This window comes from Pelodiscus sinensis, chromosome 31 (assembly GCF_052426305.1).
Source record: "Pelodiscus sinensis isolate ZL-2025 chromosome 31, ASM5242630v1, whole genome shotgun sequence".
Taxonomy (NCBI): Eukaryota; Metazoa; Chordata; order Testudines; family Trionychidae; genus Pelodiscus; species Pelodiscus sinensis.
In genome coordinates, this window is record NC_143082.1 from 6,902,411 (window position 1) to 6,924,464 (window position 22,054).

A 22,054-nucleotide genomic window follows, 5' to 3' on the forward strand; every position below is an offset into this window, starting at 1 on the left:
AAAATAGCAGACATTTCTGCCTTTAGATTTGTTGTCCCTAACATCAACAGTGACCTGAGATTATCATCGGACAAGTTTGTTCTCAAATTGTTCTTCACGTATTTCATTCTTGAAAATGTTTGTTCACACAGGTATGTTGTTCCAAAGATTGAAAGGTACCTTGATGCAAAAGTTTTGACATTAGGAAAGTCTTCCTTGAGCAAAAACTGGTAAAAACCCACCAGTCCTATTTTGAACTTGTCCCTAAAGAGGTCATTTGCTTGCAACTCAATGACTTCCAGCTGCAGTTCATCTGGGCAACTGGCCACATCTGCTTCAAATGGGTTTTGAAACAATCTCACTTCTTCTGCCTTTGAATCCAAAAAGGTCTCCACGGGCCGGATGAGAGGGCCTCGCGGGCCGCATCCGGCCCCCGGGCCGTAGTTTGGAGACCCCTGTTTTAGATCATTGATGAAAATGTGCAATAGAAGAGGGACAGAAACTGACCCTGTTGGAAACAGACCTGCTCAGTGACGCTGCACTGTTTATAGGTAGGTTTTGAGATGTACCCATTAGCCCATTTTTAATCCTTTTAAATGTTAAGCCGTGTTAATTTTACATGTTCTACTTTTTAATTAAAAATGCCATGAAATTCCAAGTAAAACACCCTGCAGAAGCCTATCACACCAATGCTATCAACTTTAGTTACCATACTTGCGCACCCATAAACAAAGGAAGGTAATTTGACAGGATCTATTTGCCATAAGTCCATGTTGATTTTCATTAATTACATTAGGTCCTTTAGTTCTTTATTAATTAAGTCTTACTTCAGCTGCCTCTTTAGGTTGCCTGGAATCAGGCTTGGGCTGAAAGATCCATAATTCCATTCCCCCTTTTGAAATGCTGGCCAAACAGTAGCTTCCTGCCTGTTCTAGAATTGCCCCATTGCGCCAAGACTTTGAAAATCATCACAGACCAGTGAGCTCCTGAACTTTTGGAAACTCTTGGGTGCCACTTGTCTGGACATGCTGAAGTAAAACATATAGTTTTAGTAGCTTCTGTTTAACATCCTCTGGAGATTCTAGTGCAACGGAAGGAGTGTTATATAGTCTCACCGTATAATCTCCCGAAACACAGAACAGAATTATGTATTGTGCCTTTTCTGCATGAGTATTGAGAACCGTTTCCATCTGGCAATGGAATAACACCATTGTCAGGGTTCTTTTTTAACAATTACTAACTTCTGATTTAGAAGCATTATCATCAACTTCTCCCTTTAAAAAAAAAAAATGTTTTTAGAGTTGCCCTAACTTCCGCCCTAAGTCAAACCGGCTTTTTCCACCAGCTCAGCTTTCTTCCTCTGTGGTGGCTTTTTTTGGAACATCCACTAAGATGTGCTTAAGTGATGCCCAGTTATGATTCACAATGTTCTGGTGAAATTATTCTGCCCGAACTCACAGCTGCCTTCAGTCTGATGATATTGGCCCTACTGAAGCATCATCCTCTTGCAAGCCCTGAGTCTGTGTGTGGAGAAAAGAAGCTTTCAATTGAGCAAGCCCCCCCGCTCCCATCCCAGAGTATTTAGGGCAGTGCCCAATAAGGGGTGTAGTAAGTTGAGGGTCAGTAACATGGAGTCAGCAGGCCTAAATAGAGGCCTGTAACATGAAAACAGCAACAGGCCTTCAATCTAGTGAGCAAGACTTTGGTTCAGTAACACAGGAGCCAAGAAAGAGGCCCTACTGATAACAGTAACTGTGGAAGGGTATGTCTACACTACAATGTTAGTTCGAACTAACGGATGTTAGTTCGAACTAACATTCATAGGCGCTACACTAGCGCTCCGTTAGTTCGAATTTAAATCGAACTAGCGGAGCGCTTAGTTCGAACTAGGAAAACCTCATTTTATGAGGATTAAGCCTAGTTCGAACTTACTAGTTCGAATTAAGGGGTGTGTAGCCCCTTAATTCGAACTAGTGGGAGGCTAGCCCTCCCCAGGTTTCCCTGGTGGCCACTCTGGCCAACACCAGGGAAACTCTATGCCCCCCTCCCGGCCCCGGACCCCTTAAAGGGGCACGGGCTGGCTACGGTGCCCGTGCCAGGTGCAAGCCTGCCAGCACCCAGCCAGCAGACCCTGCACCTGGCACGGCACAGAGCCACCCACCCGATGTCCCCCAGCCCTCCCCCTCTTCCCGGGACCGGGCTGGCGGCTCCCGGGAGCTTGCCCGGGACCGCAAGAGGCGGGCACCTTCCTGGGCTAGTGTGGACATCGTGGACCTCGTCCACGATCTCCGCACTAGGCACAGGAAAGTGGCTGGCTAGGGCAGGAGAGATGCCAGTCTGGCCACCCAGGAGCAGGTGTGCATGAAAATCAAGGGGGTCCACTGAGACCCCCGACCCTGAGCCCTGAGCTTACAATGGCCGTACTGGGTCAGACCAATGGTCCATCTAGCCCAGTAGCCTGTCTGCCGACAGCGGCCAACACTAGGGACCCTGGAGGGGATGGACCGAAGACAGTGACCAAGCCATTTGTCTCATGCCATCCATCTCCAGCCTTCCACAAACTTTGGGCAGGGACACCACTCCTACCCCCTGGCTAATAGCACTCCATGGACCCAGCCTCCATGACTTGATCTCACTTCCCTTTAAACTCTGTTCTAGTTGTAGCCTTCACCGCCTCCTGCAGCAAGGAGTTCCACAGGTTAACTATTTGCTTTGGGAAGAACAACAACTTTCTCTTACTAGTTTCAAGCCTGATACCCATTCCTTTCCTTTGGTGTCCTCTAGTCCTTCTTTATGGGAACTCAGGAAGAACTTTTCTGAATGCACCCTCTCCACCCAACCCCTGCTTTTAGAGACCTCTATCCTGTCCCCACTCCATCTCCTCTTGTCTAAGCTGAACAGTCCCAGTCTCTGTAGCCTCTCTTCATCTGGGACCTGTTCCCAACCCCTGATCATGTTAGTTGCCCTCCCCTCTCCCAGCCTTTCTCTTCCCCTCTCCCACCTCCTTTTCCCAGTCTCCCCCAGTTTTGTTCAATAAAGACAGAGTCAATGTTGGAAGAAACGTTATCTTTATTTTGTACATCAGGAAGGGGGGCTAGGGAAGGGTAAGTGGAAGGAGGTGAGGGAGGAATGGGGTACGAGCCCCCGATGGGGAGGACTGGGCTGGCTTTGCGGGCTTCTGGGGGTGGAAGCTCTCCTGCAGCCCCCCGATTGCCCCCTCTCCCCAGATGGAAGCCTGCGGCAAGTGCAGCTGGGCTGATGGCCGAGTGGTGTGATGTGCCCAGTGTGGGCACTCCGGGCACTCCAAGCCAGGACTGGTTTTCAAGCGGGGCACCCCTGAGAACTGTCTGTCCGGGGTGGGGGTCGGGTCCCTTTAAGCGCAGCCCTCAGCTAGCCTGAGACAGCAGCTCCACGCTCTAAGTCCTGCCGGCACTGCTTCCGGCCAGCCTTAAGCCCTGTTCAGGGTCCACTCAATGTGGACATGCTAGTTCGAATTAGCAAAACGCTAATTCGAACTAGTTTTTAGTTTTAGATGCGTTAGTTCGAATTAGCTTAGTTCGAATTAACTAATTCGAACTAAGTTAGTTCGAACTAACTCTGTAGTGTAGACGTACCCTAAGTTAGGTAGAGCATGGAAGGACATAGGGAGGCACTGGGTACAGACTGTAAGCCACAGGGGAGTAGCGGAACATCTTAATAAGAAATGTCTTGGTACAAAGACTCCCCAAAAACTAATGTACATACCGACCTAGGTTCAGGACCAGGTCGGAACTGACAAGATGATGAACAGAAGGTTTATACCCCCTTGCATAAAGTGAGGGGTGGTATCTAGGCAATAGAGGGTGGCAAGAAGTAAAGAAGTGATGTAAGTTGTTTGTACCTGTCTATAAAAGGACACTGCAGAGGGTGCTCTCTGGCCGACCTGGGGGGGGGCGCACTAGGCTCCTGAACGGCAGGTGTCATTGCCTGAACTTATATAATGCAAAGTAGCTTAACTCTGACTAACTGCTGTTAATATCTGATCTATGGCAATAGGCCTGCCCGGTGTTGGTACCTTGTCAGCGCGGGCCATAGTGCCCATTGGTGTAACGTTGTAGGATCTCTGTTACCAACTGGTAGAACTTCGCATTTGACAATAAACCTGTTCGATTGATTTCAAACCTTGCCTGCATCTGTCGTTTCCGGGGCCTCTCCGAGATCTCTTGTGTTGACCCAAGTGCACAGGGTCTAACACTCTAGATAAAAGGAGCACCAATTGTTACGCACGCAGCTGAAAGTTTATCATCACCGACGGAGTAGAGGCCCTGTCAGGAGCGCCAGGACGATCCGGACCAGACAACGCTGACACTGACAGTTCAGACCACCGAAGGTACCGAGGTACCGAACACCGAGGTACGACAGGGGCTCTGATGTGTAGGCCAGAGGCACTGACTCTGGGTGCACCCATTGGCGGCCAAGCTCCCACCTCTCCCCCACCCCACCCCCAGAGCCTCTCACCTCCAAGTGGTCCCACTGATCAACTCCTCCCCCTCCCAGCTGGTTCACAGTGTTTGGGCCCCCTCAGGAGGGAGGGGGAGGAGGCAGGGCCAGGGCAGGGGGAGTGCCTAGCACCCCCTGGATAGAGGCGACGTTGGTGCCTATGATATAGACCCACTGGTCAATGATGGCTGCAGGGGAGGCAACAGCCTGGCCTCTGGGCAAGGCGTGGAGTGGAGTCCAGCTCCGCGCTCCCAGAAGGGGCAGGGCCGCGGGCAGAAGGGGGCAGCCCAGTCCTCAGCCACCTCCTCCCCCCCGCCCCAGCTCTTCCCTTGGATGTTTTCCTTGTAATCATAGGATCAGGGACTAGAAGGGACCTTGAGCATCATTTAGTCCAGTCCCCTGCACTCCTGGCAGGACTGAGCATTGTTTGGACCATCCCTGACAAGAGTGGTCTAACCTGGCTTAACCTTCAATGCTGGAGATTCCACAAACCTCTCCAGGCAATTTATTCCTGTGCTGACCCACCCTGATGGCTGGGAAGTTTTTCCTGAAGTCCAACTGCAATGGGGTGCGCTCACCTCCCACGAGTGCCCCGTCTCAGGGTCTGCCGGCCCTCTCGGTTTGGGATGGGTCTTCACGACTCAGCCCTTTGGTCGAGTCACACAGTCTGCAGATGGGACACAATCAAAATCTTTTCTGGGGGTCTCTCTCAGGGACCCCTGTAAGGTCCCTCAAGCTGCAGCCCTGTCCCTGGGCTTGCTCATCAATCAATGGAGCAGGGCCTATCACAGTACCCTGGTCAGCCCCTTCCAGGCTCCCTCTTCAAGCAGTCCTGGTGTGGGGTCACATGCCCAAAGGGTCCCTCCACAGGCAAGGTGAGCAAGGCGGTTGCCTTGGGCCCCACAAACTCTTTGGCCGGGCCTGCAGAAACATGAGTGTTAATGCACACACAGCATTGAGACAGAATAGTAAATCACAGCTCTTTCTCCCTGGCACTTGGCAAGGACCCCGCTGGGCCAACACCCTAAATCGGTGAGCTCAACCCACAGGAGTGGTGTCATGGAGGACTTCAACTATCCTGATATATGTTGGGAAAATAACACAGCGGGGCACAGACAATCCAATAAGTTCTTGGACTGCATTGGAGACAACTTTTTATTTCAGAAGGTTGAAAAAGCTACTGGGGGGAAGCTGTTCTAGATTTGATCCTAGCAAATAGGGAAGAACTGGTTAAGAATTTGAAAGTGGAAGGCAGCTTGGGTGAAAGTGATCGTGAAATCATAGAGTTCACAATTCTAAGGAAGGGTAGACTGGAGAACAGCAAAATAGAGACAATGGATTTCAGGAAGGCGGATTTTGGTAAGCTCAGACAGCTGATAGGTAAGATCCCACGGGAATCAAGACTGAAGGGAAAAACAACTGAGGAGAATTGGCAGTTTTTCAAAGGGACATTGTTAAGGGCCCAAAAGCAAGCTATTCCGCTTCATCAGAAAGATAGAAAATATGGCAAAAGACCGCCTTGGCTTAACCACGAGATCTTGCATGATCTAAAAATAGAAAAGGAGTCATATAAAAAATGGAAGGTAGGAAAAATTACAAAGAATGAATATAGGCAAACAACACAGGAATGCAGGGGCAAGATTAGAAAGGCAAAGGCGCAAAATGAACTTAAACTAGCTACGGGAATAAAGGGAAACAAGAAGACTTTTTATAAATACATTAGAAGCAAGACAAAGACCAAGGACAGGGTAAGGCCCACTGGTCAGTGAGGAGGGAGAAACAGTAACAGGAAACTTGGAAATGGCAGAGATGCTTAATGACTTCACCGAGAAGTCTGAAGGGATGCCTAACATAGTGAATGCTAGGAGGAAGGGGGGAGGTTTAGAAGATAAAATAAAAAAAGAACAAGTTAAAAATCACCTAGAAATGTTAGATGCCTGCAAGTGACCAGAGCCTGATGAAATGCATCCTAGAATACTCAAGGAGCTCATAGAGGAAGTATCTGAGCCTCTAGCTATCATCTTTGGAAAATCATGGGAGACAGGAGAGATTCCAGAGGACTGGAAAAGGGAAAATATAGTGCCCATTTATAAAAAGGAAAATAAGAACAATCCATGAAACTACAGACCAGTTTAACTTCTGTGCCAGGGAAGATAATGGAGCAAGTAATTAAGGAAATCATCTGTAAATACTTGGAAGGTGGCAAGGTGAAAGGGAACAGCCAGCATGGATTTGTAAAGAATAAATTATGTCAAACCAATCTGATAGCTTTCTTTGATAGGATAACAAGTCTTGTAGATAAGGGAGAAGCGGTGGATGTGGTATACCTAGACTTTAGTAAGGCATTTGATACGGTCTCGCATGATATTCTTATCAATAAACTAGGTAAATACAACCTAGATGGGGCTACTATAAGGTGGGTGCATAACTGGCTGGATAACCGTACTCAGAGAGTAGTTATTAATGGTTCACAGTCCTGCTGGAAAGGTATAACAAGTGGGGTTCTGCAGGGGTCTGTTTTGGGACCAGCTCTGTTCAATATCTTCACCAACGATTTAGATATTGGTATAAAAAGTATGCTTATTAAGTTTGCAGATGATACCAAGCTGGGAGGGGTTGCAACTGCTCTGGAGGATAAGATCATAATCCAAATGATCTGGACAAATTGGAGAAATGGTCTGAGGTAAACAGGATGAAGTTTAATAAAGAAATGCAAAGTGCTCCGCTTAGGAAGGAACAATCAGTTTCACACATACAGAATGGGAAGCGACTGTCTAGGAAGGAGTACGGCAGAAAGGGATCTAGGGCTATAGGGGACCACAAGCTGAATATGAGACAATAGTGTGATGCTGTTGCAAAAAAAGCAAACATGATTCTGGGATCATTAACAGGTGTGTTGTGAGCAAGACAGGAGAAGTCATTCTTCCACCCTACTCTGTGCTGGCTAAGCCTCAGTTGGAGTATTGTGTCCAGTTCTGGGCACCGCATTTCAAGAAAGCTGGAGAAATTGAAGAGGGTCCAGAGAAGAGCAACAAAAATGATTAAAGGTCTAGAGAACATGACCTATGAAGGAAGGCCGAAAGAATTGGGTCTGTTTAGTTTAGAAAAAAGAAGATTGAGGGGGGACATGATAGCCGTTTTCAGGTATCTAAAAGGGTGTCATAAGGAGGAGGGAGAAAACTTGTTCATCTTGGCCTCTGAGGATAGAACAAGAAGCAATGGGCTTAAACTGCAGCAAGGGAGGTTTAGGTTGGATGTTAGGAAAAAGTTCCTAACTGTCAGGGTAGTTAAGCACTGAAATAAATTGCCCAGGGAGGTTGTGGAATCCCCATCTCTGGAGATATTTAAGAGCAGGTTAGATAAATGTCTATCAGGGATGGTCTAGACAGTATTTGGTCCTGCCAAGGGGGCAGGGTACTGGACTCGATGACCTCTCGAGGTCCCTTCCAGTCCTAGTATTCTATGATTCTATGATGGGGCAAAAGGTCTTGGTGCTTAATTCAAGGGATTGCTTCAACTGACTGGGGACAACAATGTAACTTCAGTCACTGTGAGATTTGAGTTCTGAGGGTAAGCAAGGGTACATCTCCGGCATTCGTGTGGCTCCCTGTGCTGCTCGCCTGCACGCCCCTTTGGTCCCTGTGCGAGTGGCTGCCGACTGGTGTGGGAAAGTTTCCTACAGCGTGGCAGGAACCCACAGCAGAGGGCTGGTTCTCCCTAGAGCTCTCTCCTGAGGATGGCTGTGAAATCCCGAGGTGCACTAGCCCCACTGCATAGCTCCAAAGGGAAATGTGAAGCAGATGCCAACACAACTAACCTACTTCTTCCCTATACCACTCAAAGGACACAGCCCTGCCTCACTTAACCTAGCAGTATCCGCTCAAACGGTGACTTGCCAGAGCTGCTCTCGGCTGCATTGTGAGCACCACACACAATGTGCTGGGACTGGACCAGACTCTCTGGGGTCGAGAAGAGGCCCTGGTTCCCCGTGGTACTGGATGATCCGGTCGCCGGTCCCGTCTCATCCTCCTACTGCACTTCCTCATCCTCCACTTCATCCTTCATGAGTCCATTGCTGCAGCCTTAAGCCCCTGAGAAGCACCCGTGGGGCCCTTGACAGTGGAAGTGGGGTCACCACTGAGTATGGCGTCCAGCTCCTTAAAGGAGCAGCATGTCTTTAGTGCAGCAGCAGAGCGACGGTTTGACTCCCTTGCCATCTGGTGTCCCTGCCTCAGCTCCTTCATCTTCGCACGGCGCTGACATGTGTCCCGGTCATGGCCCTTAACAAGCCTGGCTAGAGGAATCGAAGTTCTACAGCGGGAGCTGAGCTGAGCCTGCAGTCCTCTCACCCCACAGGGCAAGGGGATCCAGCAACTCAGGTGTGCTGCAAGGGGCAGAGCTCCTCACCCCCCACAAACAGGAAGTGGAATTTCAAAACTTCCCAGGTCTGTAAAAGGGGAAGAGCAGAAACCTGCGTATCTGGGAGCAGAGCAGCAGAGGTTGAAAGGCTGACTAGAGCGGTCAGGAAGGGCATCATGGGATGCCTTCTGGAGGCCTTTTGTGGTGACATAACCAAGCACAGTGGCTAGAGCAGGAGTGGACAATAATTTTTGACCAGGCACCACTTCAGAAATGTTTGAACTGGCCCTGGGCTGCCTTGGAAGGGGCGGGGCCTCAGGAGGAAGGGGTGAGGCCAGGACACTTCCATACTTCCCCGCCCACAGACCCTGACTTCCTCCTCCCCTCCCCCAGAGAACCACTGTTCTGAACAGCTGGCCTTTCCCTCTAGGCAGTGGGAGGAGACTTTGCATGCTCCTCCCTCTGTCCCCAGGTCAATCAGGGCTTGGGGGTGAAGGGACTACACAAAGTCTCCTCCCACCCAGCCCCCATCCTGCAAGGAGCATGTGGCACTTCGAAGCAGGGTTGACTCTAAGCACCACGTGCTCCCCCGTCCTTTGGCCCTGATTGGCCTGGGGGCGGTGGAGCAGTGGGACCCCCATGGGCCGGATCAACCAACTTGGCAGGCCAGATCTGGCCCATGGAGGCCCTTTTGAAATCTCATGAGGTTTAACAAGGACACGTGTAGAGTCCTGCACTTGGGACGGAAGAATCCCAAGCATTGGTACAGGCTGGGGACTGAATGGCTAAGTAGCAGTTCTGCAGAAAAGGACCTGGGGATTACAGCGGATGAGAAGCTGGATAGGAGTCAACAGTGAGCCCTTGTAGCCAAGAGGGCAAATGGCATATTAGGATGCATTAGGAGGAGCATTGACAGCAGATCCAGAGAAGTGATTATTCCCCTTTATTTGGAACTAGTGAGGCCACACCTGGGGCTATGTCTACACTGGCCAGTCTTGCACAAGAACATATGCAAATGAGCCACCATTTTTGCGCAAAGGGCTTTTGCTTAAGAAGGAGCAGTCTGCAGTGCTCCTTCCTGCGCAAAACCCCCTCTTGCGCAAGAGCTGTTCTGCTCTGATTTTCAGGCAGAATGGCTCTTGTGCAAGAGGGGTTTTTGCACAAGAAGGAGCAGAGTAGACTGCTTCTTCTTCCACAAAAGCCCCTTGCACAAATATGGCAGCTCATTAAGTATGCAAATGCGGTGCAGCAATATTCATCACCACATCTCATTTGCATATGTTCTTGCACAAGACTGGCCAGTGTAGATATAGCCCTGGGCTACATCTAGACTGGCATGATTTTCCACAAATGCTTTTAACGGAAAACTTTTTCTGTTAAAAGCATTTGCGGAAAAGAGCGTCTAGATTGGCACGGATGTTTTGCGGAAAAGCGTCCGTGCCAATCTAGATGAGGTTTTGTGCAAGAAGGTCCCGCCATCGGGGCTTTTTTCACCATCGGGGCTTTTTTGTGCAAAACAGTTTTTAGCTGTCTACACTGGCCCTCTTGCGCAAAAGCATTTGGAGACGGTCCAGCGGTGGGCAACCAAAATGATTAGGGGACTGGAGCACATGGCCTACAAGGAGAGGCTGAGGGATTTGGGCTTATTTAGTCTGCAGAAGAGAAGAGTGAGGGGGGATTTGGTAGCAGCCTTCAACTTCCTGAAGGGGGTTCCAAAGAGGATGGAGAGAGGCTGTTCTCAGTAGTGACAGATGGCAGAACAAGGAGCAATGGTCTCAAGCTGCAGTGGGGGAGGTCTAGATTCGACATTAGGAAAAACTATTTCACTAGAAGGATGGGGAAGCACTGGGATGGGTTCCCTAGGGAGGGGGTGGAATCTCCATCCTTGGAGGTTTTTAAGTCTCGGCTGGACAAAGCCCTGGCTGGGATGATTTAGTTGGGATGGGTCCTGCTTTGGGCAGGGGGCTGGACTTGATGGCCTCCTGAGGTCTCTTCCAGCCCCGGGATTCTATAATTTTGCCCACCCCCGGCCTAGAGTGACACTGTGTCATTATTACGTTTCTGCCAAAAGCACAAGTCCTTAGTTCGGATTAACTGTTACACCTCATTGCAGGAGGAGTAACAGTTAATCCAAACTAAGGACTTAGTTCGCATTCACTTCTGACTGCTGCATGTAGCCGTGGGCAGTCAGTTCGAACTAAGGGGATTTGAAAATGGCGCCCGCCCAGGAACATGCAAATGAAGCCCAGGATATTTAAATCCCGGGCTTCATTTGCAAGTTCGAATGCCTACATTAGCCACCCCAGTTCGAACTAGGGGGCTAGTGTAGACATACCCTTCGTGACCAGCCGGCTGGCTTCCAGCTCTTGTGGTTGAGGCTCCTGGCTTTAGCTCCTAAGGTCTAAGGTTCAATGTCACCACAATGACTTGGACCCACTGGCATTACAGCAGTGCCAAAGGGCCAGGCCCCCATGGTGAGAGGTGCTGCACATTAGTCATTAGGCGTCTTACAGCAGTGCCCAGGAGTCCCAGACTGGGGCCAAGCCCCTTTGTGTGGGGTGCCATAGAGCAGACACAGTTCCTGCCCCCAAAGTGCATCCAGGCTAACTATAGGGGGGCAGCAATGAGAGCGTGATGGCCAGCAATGGGGGCCCAGTGCACAAGTCCAAAGGCAGACAAGGCACTGGCTGTGCTGAGACCGTACAGCACGAAGAGCACGTCTGAAACCCTAGCAAGGGGCCAAGGCAGGCTGGCAGCACTGAGAAAACCCGCCCTTGCCGGCAGTATGCATCATGGAAAGAGCCGTGCGATTGTTATTCTCACCCAAGTGCCAGCTCAGGTCCCCCTGTGGCCAGTGCCCTTGCAGAGACTCAAGTGGCACTTTGGCTCAGCTCCACAAGGGGCCTGGGCACTGAGCAGCATGGTGCTAGCAAGTCACAGGCATCCCCTGCCATGTACAAGGCTGAGCGGGGATGGGGGGGCGGAGGGAAGGAAGGGGGAGCAGGCTGGGGGTCAGCATAGCATGCAAAGCACATGGCCAGGAGCCACCTATGCTAGCCAATAAGGAGATGCAAGTTTGGCCTAAGTCCCACCTCCCTGAGGGTACGTCTAGACTACAGAGTTTTGTCGACAGAAGTTTTGTCGACAGATACTGTCGACAAAGCTTCTGTCGACAAAGAGCGTCTACACTACATTCAGTTCTGTCGACAAAGCAAGCTGCTTTGTCGACATGGCAGTGTAGACGCAAGGACAGTTTACATTCAATAACGCCTTCTGTCGACAGAAGGCGTTATGCCTCGTAAAATGAGGTTTACCAGCGTTGACAAAACTGCTGAGTTCTGTCGACGTTATGTCGAAAGAACTCAGCGGTAGTGTAGACGCGGGTATAGTTTTGTCCACAAAAGTCCACTTTTGTCGACAAAACTCTGTAGTCTAGACACACCCTGAGGTAGGCAATGAAGCCCAGACTACAGGGAGGCCCCAGCTCTCTGCATGCAGCCAGCTTGGGCACCTCCGCAGGTTCCCATGGGAACGAGTTTGGCCCCTACCTTGCTTCACCCAAAACCAGCCAGAGAGATGCTGCTGCTCACACCCAACTAGCAGCCCAGCAGCTGGAGCACACACCTGGGACCAGGGAGCTCCCGTTCTATTCCCCTTCCCTGGCAGAGGGGAGAATCCATTCGGACAAGGCCTGCTCTAGTCACTGGGCTGCTCAGTCGGGAGGGACCCTCAGGCTCTCCTGTTGAAGCTGAGGCTAACTGATCAAAGAGTTACTGGAGGAAGGGGTCTGGCCCCCCAGGTGAGTGTCCCAACCACAGGACGGCAGCCACCTTCACTGGCTCTTGCTCTCACAGATTGCACTGGGGTTAAACGCAACAAGAGTCCAGAGGTTCACACACCCACCTGGGAGAGGGGAGGCCCAGGGGCCAGGCCCCCTGCTCCAGCCACACTTCCATGATTTAGTCCCCATGGAGGGAGCCCCACATTCGATTATCCTGTCACTCAGGGGGTAGCTCACACTGCTGAGAGGTAGCAGGCTCTTGTTCAAATTTCCCCTGAGTACAGGGCCTCGAACCAGGGCCTCCCATGGTGCAGATAAGCACTAACCCCTGGCTCACAGCGAGTAAGTGGGCAGCACCACTTCCTCCCACAGGTGGATTTGGGGGGGATCCAATACAGCGGGCAGCACGTGAGCATCCTAACAACACAGGCCTCAACTGCAACATAGTGGGAAGCCTCGCCTTCCTCTGGAGCGTGGGGCACGGATCACTTGCTGGAGGATTCTCTGCATCTTGGAGTCTTCAAACCATCATTTGAGAACTTCAATGTCTGAGATATAGGTGAGAAGATTATTCCAGGAGTGGGTGGGTGAGATTCTGTGGCCTGCATTGTGCAGGGGGTCAGACTAGATGATCATAATAGTCCCTTCTGACCTTAAAGTTTGTGTGTCTATGAATGGGGCACGGGCAGGAAGCGCGCAACCAGGAGGCTAGAGGCTGCAAGCACCAGCCCAGAGGTAGAAACACAAGTGCCAGGGGAACCTTTATACTGAAAATGTAAAGACACCAATGAGCTGCGGCACCTCACAGGTCAGCCATTTTGTGGATTGGCAAAGCCAGAAACTAGAACCTAGGTGCCTAAACCCAAGCTGTAAGCAGTTTATGCTGCCTGATCAATCCACTCCTCTCTGTGGTTGAACAGAACACCCTGGGGCAGGTGGCTAACTACCTCCTAACTCCAGTGTGCAGCTGGGATAGGAATCAGGCAATCAGAATCCTTCTTCAGGCTCTGCTGCCAAGCTGCTGTGTGACCTTGGAAAGTCATCTCCCTCTTACCTTTCCCCTGTCCTCTTCCACCTGAACTTTCTGGGGTAGGTGCTGTCTCTCACTGTGGCTTTGTCTAAAAAACTGCGTAAGTTACCTCACTCGGGTATAAAAAACCCAGCCACATAATTTATCTACCTCAATGAGAGGCAGAACCTATTTCAAAACTGCTGCATTGACTGCAGCAGTGTCAATTTCAGTGAAGGCAAGCTCTGTACACCAGCCAGGCCCAGCCCAAAGCAGCCCCAATCTACTGCAGGCAATGGACTCTGAGGTGCTCCTTGGGCTGCCTACACAACAGCAGGATCTGCTTTCCAGACTCTGGACATTGGTAACTGGCACTGTAACAGAGGTTCACACTGTACAAAATACAGCTAAATCCCTAACATGAAGTGTCCATGTATACAATTCACAGCAATGGCATGTGTACAGAGAAGGCAGGTGGTCGGGCTGGAGCTGTCAGTGCACGCAGTCATGAACAGAAGGTGCTCAGTTATCTGGGGATAAGGTCAGAATAAGAACTAGAATAGAAGGAAATATTAATGTGACACTCTCACTTTCAAGAGACAATCCATACAATCTGCAAGTGGGTGACCCCACTGGGTACTGTACCTAATGGTGCCTGGCATAAAACCTTACTTTGAGATTTAAGCTTTGAAGAGACATGCACATGCAGGCAGGGTATAAACGGATTTTATTTGCAGAGTTAGACAAGTATGATGAGGCTTTCCCAAGATTATATACAGCACCTATTCCCCAAGAGCATGTACAATAGAAAAGTGATCCATAAAACCAGCACCACACAGAATGCAACCATTCTGAATGTGAACCATGGGATGCAAAGGGATGAGTGATTAGCTTGCAATGGAGATGGGGGGCAGAGGGGTAACAACCTGACAGAGAGAAATGAAAAGAGGCCAGTTAACTACACAACATTTTAATTTAACTAGGAAAAATGATCAGCTTGGAAAAGATCCAAAGGATCCAACTCTCTGGTTAAAGGGGGTCACTGTCAATGGGAGGATTTTGAAATTCCAGGTTTTGATAGACCCTCCCATTGTGTAATATCCTGAATATTTCCATTGTAACTTGAGTTTCTTTATTAAAAAAAAAAAAAAAAAGGAGCGAGGATAGGGAAAGCCTGCCTCTCAGTTGTTGCTTTCAATGCCTTTTTCAGCAACCCTGACAATAGAACAGCGAAACGTATGGCATGGAAGAGCTCAGCAAAGGACAGGAGCTGAAAGGAAGAATGTGCTGAGGGCTTCCCACCAGAGTGATCTCAGGAGTTGCTTGCAACTATCACACACAGCGTTTTTTTGCGGGATTTATTTTCAAGCCGGTCACGTCCCTGTCATTAAGCTTGCCCTGTGGGGGGTGGAATAAGGTAGATCAGCTCATTGCTGTGAATGTTTAGGGGGCCACACCTCTCGCAAGAGCAGGGGCTGCCAGACATCATCTCTGAGCTGTTCTGTAAGATTAAACAAAGCATCAAGTTTTTGAGTAAGATGCCCCCACATTTCTATCTCCTTCATACACTGTAAACCACCAGCAGCAGCAGCAGCAGCAGCAGCAGCAGCAGCAGCAAATACATCCCTCTCCCCTCTGGCAGGTCACTTCCAGGCAAGCAGCATGTTAAATCTGTCTGGGTTGGCATGGCAAAGAGCCCTCCTGCTTTCTAGTGTCACAGGGCACTGCACGTCCATGCCACAGTTAGAGTGTGCAAGCACGCTACGCTTTGGCAGGAGAAGCTTGGTTTGGGCCTCACAAAAAGCCTCATTTTTACCCTCAGACTAAGCGATCCACTCAGAGCCTACTTCATGAGCAGCCGAAGAGGAAGCTTCTGACACCGACTCTGTCCCCGTCCCTCCCCATCAATGTGCCTCAAACCTGCGCTGGAGGGATCCACTCCAGAAGGCAGAAGGGCTTGGCTAGAGCTGCCTGGCTGCCAGTCACCTGCAGCTGGTTGAGTGAATGGTTCTGGGGGGGAGGAGACCTGTCCCACTGAGAACCACACTAAGCCTCACACACACAAGGGGACAGAAAGTAGACACCAGTGACTGCTGAAAGAGGCAGAGCAGAAGCAGCAGCCTAGCACAGAGATGCTGCAGCCCCAGGGCCAGCCCTTCTGACTTGATTCCCATCAGCTCTGTGGGTAGGGGGTTGGGCACATGGGAAATGAGCTTCCCCATGCTGCCCCACCAACACACTTCAGCTCTACACAAAGCAGAGGCCCACCTGTTAGGCCAGAGTGAGTTCAGAGTCTGAGTGCATCTACACAAAGCAGGGAGTTGTTCCCACACAGGGGGCAATGCACACACTAGCTCTGTTCAAGCTGGAATATCAGAAGTAGCAGCAGCAAGGGCTGACTAGCTGAGTACCTACCTAGGAGCGCAGATGGGGTCATGTTCTGCAGCTCGAGTTAGCTGCCTGAGCACAAGTCTGCCTGAGATCCTACAGGGTGACTAGTCTCAGCCACCACGCTACATTGAGTTAGCTCAGCCACACCTAGCCTGTGTATCCCCACCAGAGCTGGAAAAGACAACTACAGGGCAGATGTATGTCTGTTGTCAGCCTTGGCCGAAGCCAAGAATTGAATGGGGGGAGGGAAAGGAAGGGGCAATTAATATGATGGGGAGACACATTCCACTGGAACTGGGCTGAGGCCCCCTCTGCCTCACACAGGTTCATTCTGATTTACAGACAGCCTGCCCCAGACAAGCCATGCCACCCCTTCCGGTACAGTCCGTTTAGTTACACGGTGCACATGGACAAGAGCAGCACGTCAGCTCCCCCCGCCGGGCACTCAGCGGCCGTCCAGAGCTTTGTCTCGCGCTATGACAGACTCATCAAATTTGATCATGAGGGTGGTGCCCTTGTGCCAGTGGGCCGTCACCTTGGCGGGGAAGCCGCTGTAGGTGAGGATGGCCTCCACGATGCCAGCTGTGAAGGAGGCGCAGTTGAGCGTGCTGTTCTCCTTGGGCACCGAGATGAAGGTGTTGATCAGTGGCTCTTTCTCGATGATGTAGTAGGTCTTGTCATCATCATTGGCCTGCTCCAGCTTGTCCGCCTCCTTCCCAAACAAGGCCTTCCACACCGTCACCTTGATGAAAAGGAGGATGTTGATGACCTTGGTCTCCCGCTTGCCGTTTTTCTCCCGCATGACCAGCACATCCAAGATGCGAGCTCCCACCTGCTGGCCCAGCTCTGAGAGTTTGTTCTGGAGCTCGGAGACTGAGTAGACCCGGTTCTGACAGTACTGCACTATCTCTGAGAATAGCAGAGAGAACGCGCTCAGGCTGACCTCCATTTTTGGTCGGGTCAGAGACCGCTCCAGGATGGCAGATTTCCCACGAGTGAAGCGTGAATCCATTGTCCTAAAAGAAAAAAGCAGTTTCAATTCTGTGGAATAGAGACGCTCTTTCCTGAAGCATCAGTGCAGCACCTGGGACTCTGGGGTCCTGACTACAGCTCAGGCTGTGAAGCGTCACTGGGTTACACATAATAATTAAAATAAAAGAAAGAAATCATGTTTCTATAGCACCTTCCATTCCCGAATGCTTTACAAACAATATACCAGTAGGGATCCCTCGTACAGTGCTGAGAGGCAATGCAATCACCTCTGGGATGGGGCAGCTGCTAACACAGGGGGCTTCTAGTCTAGCACGGAGATGCAGCCAAGCTTAGGGTTGGGCTCAGAGGCTGTGGGGCAACACCAGAAATGAAGGAGCCAGAATCCAACTGAATTTGAATTTGGGGAGCTAAAAGTTAATGCTAGAGCCTGGATGCAGCTGGGACACAGGGGGACTGTCCTACTATTCATACGGTTGCCAAGGATCTTGGAAGGCTGCTGAGAGCCTCACATTGCTTCATGGTGCTTAAAACACAAACCTCCCTGCGACTCAACTCCATCACCCCACCCACAGGTGCCACAAACGCACCCCAGTGTGTGCCCCTGCCTCCTTACCCACCACAACAACCCCCCAGGGTGCCCCCTGCCCCCTTACCTACAACCCCCCAGTGTGCCCCCTGCCCCCTTACCCACAACCCCCAATGTGTGCCCCCTGCCCCCTTACCCACAACCCCCCAGTGTGCCCCCTGCCCCCTTACCCACAACCCCCCAGTGTGCCCCCTTACCTACAACCCCCCAGTGTGCCCCCTGCCCCCTTACCTACAACCCCCCAGTGTGCCCCCTGCCCCCTTACCCAACACAACCCCCCAGTGTGCCCCCTGCCCCCTTACCCACCACAACAACCCCCCAGTGTGCCCCCGCCCCCTTACCCAACACAACCCCCCAGTGTGCCCCCTGCCCCCTTACCTACAACCCCCAATGTGTGCCCCCTGCCCCCTTACCCACAACCCCCCAGTGTGCCCCCTTACCTACAACCCCCCAGTGTGCCCCCTGCCCCCTTACCCAACACAACCCCCCAGTGTGCCCCCTGCCCCCTTACCCAACACAACCCCCCAGTGTGCCCCCTGCCCCCTTACCCAACACAACCCCCCAGTGTGCCCCCGCCCCCTTACCCAACACAACCCCCCAGTGTGCCCCCTGCCCCCTTACCCAACACAACCCCCCAGTGTGCCCCCGCCCCCTTACCCAACACAACCCCCCAGTGTGCCCCCTGCCCCCTTACCCAACACAACCCCCCAGTGTGCCCCCGCCCCCTTACCCAACACAACCCCCCAGTGTGCCCCCTGCCCCCTTACCCAACACAACCCCCCAGTGTGCCCCCGCCCCCTTACCCAACACAACCCCCCAGTGTGCCCCCGCCCCCTTACCCAACACAACCCCCCAGTGTGCCCCCACCCCTCCGCCCGCTTGCCCACAACCCCCCCAATGTGTCCCCCACCTCCCCTCTTATCCACCACAATAAACCCACCCCAGTGCCTGCCCCCCACCTCACTGACCCCTTACCCCCACAACCCCCCCATGTGTGTCCCCTCCGCCCCCTGCCGACGCCCTTGCCAGGCTCAGGGCCCAGCACCGGGCTCACCGGATGCGGCTGCCGCCCCGCCCCGCCCCGCCCCTGCCGTGACCCCTGACCCCGCCCCCTACTCTCCCGACCCAGGGTCCGGCGTGCCACTCACGCGCGGAGGGGGCGGGGCGCTTCTCCCCAGCAGCGAGAAGAAGCCAAGGAGCCGCCGCAGTCCCCGGCCCGCTCCGCGCTTTACGGCCGCCGCTGCTGCAAAGGAACGCGCCGCAACTGTAGGCCAGCGGAAAAGGCCGCAGGGAGGCGGGGCCTGGTCACTACAGCAACCGGGACTCGGTGAGGGAGGGGCAGCGGTGACGTAGGAACAGGGTGAGCAGATGGGGGAGAGGCGTGGCCTAGAGGGCAGCCAGGCACCCGGGAGCAGGCGGGACTATCCGTGGAGGCGTGGCCTAAGGGCGGTGGCTTCCTGCCGGGGGGCGTGGCTCGAGGAGCTGCTGAGGGACCCAATCCCGGTCCTCTCTGGCAGCCATCGCCTCGTGTGTGTGTGTGTGTGTGTGTGTGTGTGTGTGTGTCACCTACAGCCTGTGTGTCAGCTACACCGTGTGTGTGTGTGTGTGTGTGTGTGTGTGTGTGTGTGTGTGTGTGTGACCTACAGCCTGTGTGTCAGCTACACCGTGTGTGTGTGTGTGTCACCTACAGCCTGTGTGTCAGCTACACCGTGTGTGTGTGTCACCTACAGCCTGTGTGTCAGCTACACCGTGTGTGTGTGTCACCTACAGCCTGTGTGTCAGCTACACCGTGTGTGTGTGTCACCCACAGCCTGTGTGTCAGCTACACCGTGTGTGTGTGTGTCACCCACAGCCTGTGTGTCAGCTACACCGTGTGTGTGTCACCCACAGCCTGTGTGTCAGCTACACCGTGTGTGTGTCACCTACAGCCTGTGTGTCAGCTACACCATGTGTGTCACCCACAGCCTGTGTGTCAGCTACACCATGTGTGTCACCCACAGCCTGTGTGTCAGCTACACCGTGTGTGTGTGTGTGTCCTACAGCCTGTGTGTCAGCTACACCGTGTGTGTCCTACAGCCTGTGTGTCAGCTACACCGTGTGTGTGTGTCACCTATAGCCTGTGTGTCAGCTACACCGTGTGTGTGTGTCACCTACAGCCTGTGTGTCAGCTACACCGTGTGTGTGTGTCACCTACAGCCTGTGTGTCAGCTACACCGTGTGTGTGTCACCTACAGCCTGTGTGTCAGCTACACCGTGTGTGTGTGTGTCACCTACAGCCTGTGTGTCAGCTACACCGTGTGTGTGTGTCACCCACAGCCTGTGTGTCAGCTACACCGTGTGTGTGTCACCTACACCATGTGTGTGTCAGCTACACCATGTGTGTGTCACCTACAGCCTGTGTGTCAGCTACACCGTGTGTGTGTGTCACCCACAGCCTGTGTGTCAGCTACACCGTGTGTGTGTGTGTCCTACAGCCTGTGTGTCAGCTACACCGTGTGTGTCCTACAGCCTGTGTGTCAGCTACACCGTGTGTGTGTCACCTACAGCCTGTGTGTCAGCTACACCGTGTGTGTGTGTCACCTACAGCCTGTGTGTCAGCTACACCGTGTGTGTGTGTCACCCACAGCCTGTGTGTCACCTACACCGTGTGTGTGTCACCTACACCGTGTGTGTGTCACCTACACCGTGTGTGTGTCAGCTACACCATGTGTGTGTCACCTACAGCCTGTGTGTCAGCTACACCGTGTGTGTGTGTGTGTGTCACCTACAGCCTGTGTGTCAGCTACACCGTGTGTGTGTGTCACCTACAGCCTGTGTGTCAGCTACACCGTGTGTGTGTGTCACCTACAGCCTGTGTGTCAGCTACACCGTGTGTGTGTCACCTACAGCCTGTGTGTCAGCTACACCGTGTGTGTGTGTGTCACCTACAGCCTGTGTGTCAGCTACACCGTGTGTGTGTGTGTCACCTACAGCCTGTGTGTCAGCTACACCGTGTGTGTGTGTGTCACCCACAGCCTGTGTGTCAGCTACACCGTGTGTGTGTGTCACCTACAGCCTGTGTGTCAGCTACACCGTGTGTGTGTCACCTACAGCCTGTGTGTCAGCTACACCGTCTGTGTCACCCACAGCCTGTGTGTCAGCTACACCATGTGTGTCACCCACAGCCTGTGTGTCAGCTACACCGTGTGTGTGTGTGTGTCCTACAGCCTGTGTGTCAGCTACACCGTGTGTGTGTCACCTACAGCCTGTGTGTCAGCTACACCGTGTGTGTCACCCACAGCCTGTGTGTCAGCTACACCATGTGTGTCACCCACAGCCTGTGTGTCAGCTACACCGTGTGTGTGTGTGTGTCCTACAGCCTGTGTGTCAGCTACACCGTGTGTGTCCTACAGCCTGTGTGTCAGCTACACCGTGTGTGTGTGTCACCTATAGCCTGTGTGTCAGCTACACCGTGTGTGTGTGTCACCTACAGCCTGTGTGTCAGCTACACCGTGTGTGTGTCACCTACAGCCTGTGTGTCAGCTACACCGTGTGTGTGTGTCACCCACAGCCTGTGTGTCAGCTACACCGTGTGTGTGTCACCTACACCATGTGTGTGTCAGCTACACCATGTGTGTGTCACCTACAGCCTGTGTGTCAGCTACACCGTGTGTGTGTATGTCACCCACAGCCTGTGTGTCAGCTACACCATGTGTGTCACCCACAGCCTGTGTGTCAGCTACACCGTGTGTGTGTGTGTCCTACAGCCTGTGTGTCAGCTACACCGTGTGTGTCCTACAGCCTGTGTGTCAGCTACACCGTGTGTGTGTCACCTATAGCCTGTGTGTCAGCTACACCGTGTGTGTGTCACCTACACCGTGTGTGTGTCACCTACAGCCTGTGTGTCAGCTACACCGTGTGTGTGTGTCACCTACAGCCTGTGTGTCAGCTACACCGTGTGTGTGTCACCCACAGCCTGTGTGTCAGCTACACCGTGTGTGTGTCAGCTACACCGTGTGTGTGTCACCTACACCGTGTGTGTGTCACCTACACCATGTGTGTGTCACCTACAGCCTGTGTGTCAGCTACAGCGTGTGTGTGTGTCACCCACAGCCTGTGTGTCAGCTACACCATGTGTGTCACCCACAGCCTGTGTGTCAGCTACACCGTGTGTGTGTGTCACCTACAGCCTGTGTGTCAGCTACACCATGTGTCACCCACAGCCTGTGTGTCAGCTACACCTTGTGTGTGTGTCAACTTCAGTGTGTCACCTGCACTGTTACCCACAGTGTATATCAGCTACACTTTATATGTCACCTACAGTGGGTGTGTCACCTACAGCATGTGTGTCACCAGCCATGTGTGTGTGTCAGCCACACTTTATGCATCACCTACCCCTTGTGTGTCAGCTACACCTTGTGTGTTAGCTACAGTGTCACCTGTACCCTGTGTGTGACCTGCACTATGTGTGTCACTTGAGAACTGTACTGCACTGTGA

At 52.3% G+C, this 22,054-nt stretch overlaps 1 protein-coding gene across 3 annotated transcripts; it reads right to left on the reverse strand.

Annotated features, from left to right (window-relative positions):
* Positions 1-14,317: 14,317 nt before the first annotated feature.
* On the reverse strand, positions 14,318-18,884 carry TRAPPC5 (trafficking protein particle complex subunit 5). Of its 3 annotated transcripts, none has more exons than XM_006132026.4 (2): positions 18,726-18,884; positions 14,318-17,014 (listed from the first exon to the last, which is right to left on the reverse strand). In XM_006132026.4, exon 2 carries the CDS (start codon positions 17,008-17,010, stop codon positions 16,444-16,446), a length of 567 nt encoding a protein of 188 aa, XP_006132088.1. In that variant the 5' UTR covers positions 17,011-17,014; positions 18,726-18,884; the 3' UTR covers positions 14,318-16,443. The 3 variants fall into 3 exon arrangements, with proteins under 3 accessions (XP_006132088.1, XP_075758295.1, XP_006132089.1); XM_075902180.2 differs by lacking the exon at positions 18,726-18,884 and adding an exon at positions 18,632-18,706; XM_006132027.5 differs by lacking the exon at positions 18,726-18,884 and adding an exon at positions 17,258-17,593.
* Between the last annotated feature and the right edge of the window lie 3,170 nt (positions 18,885-22,054).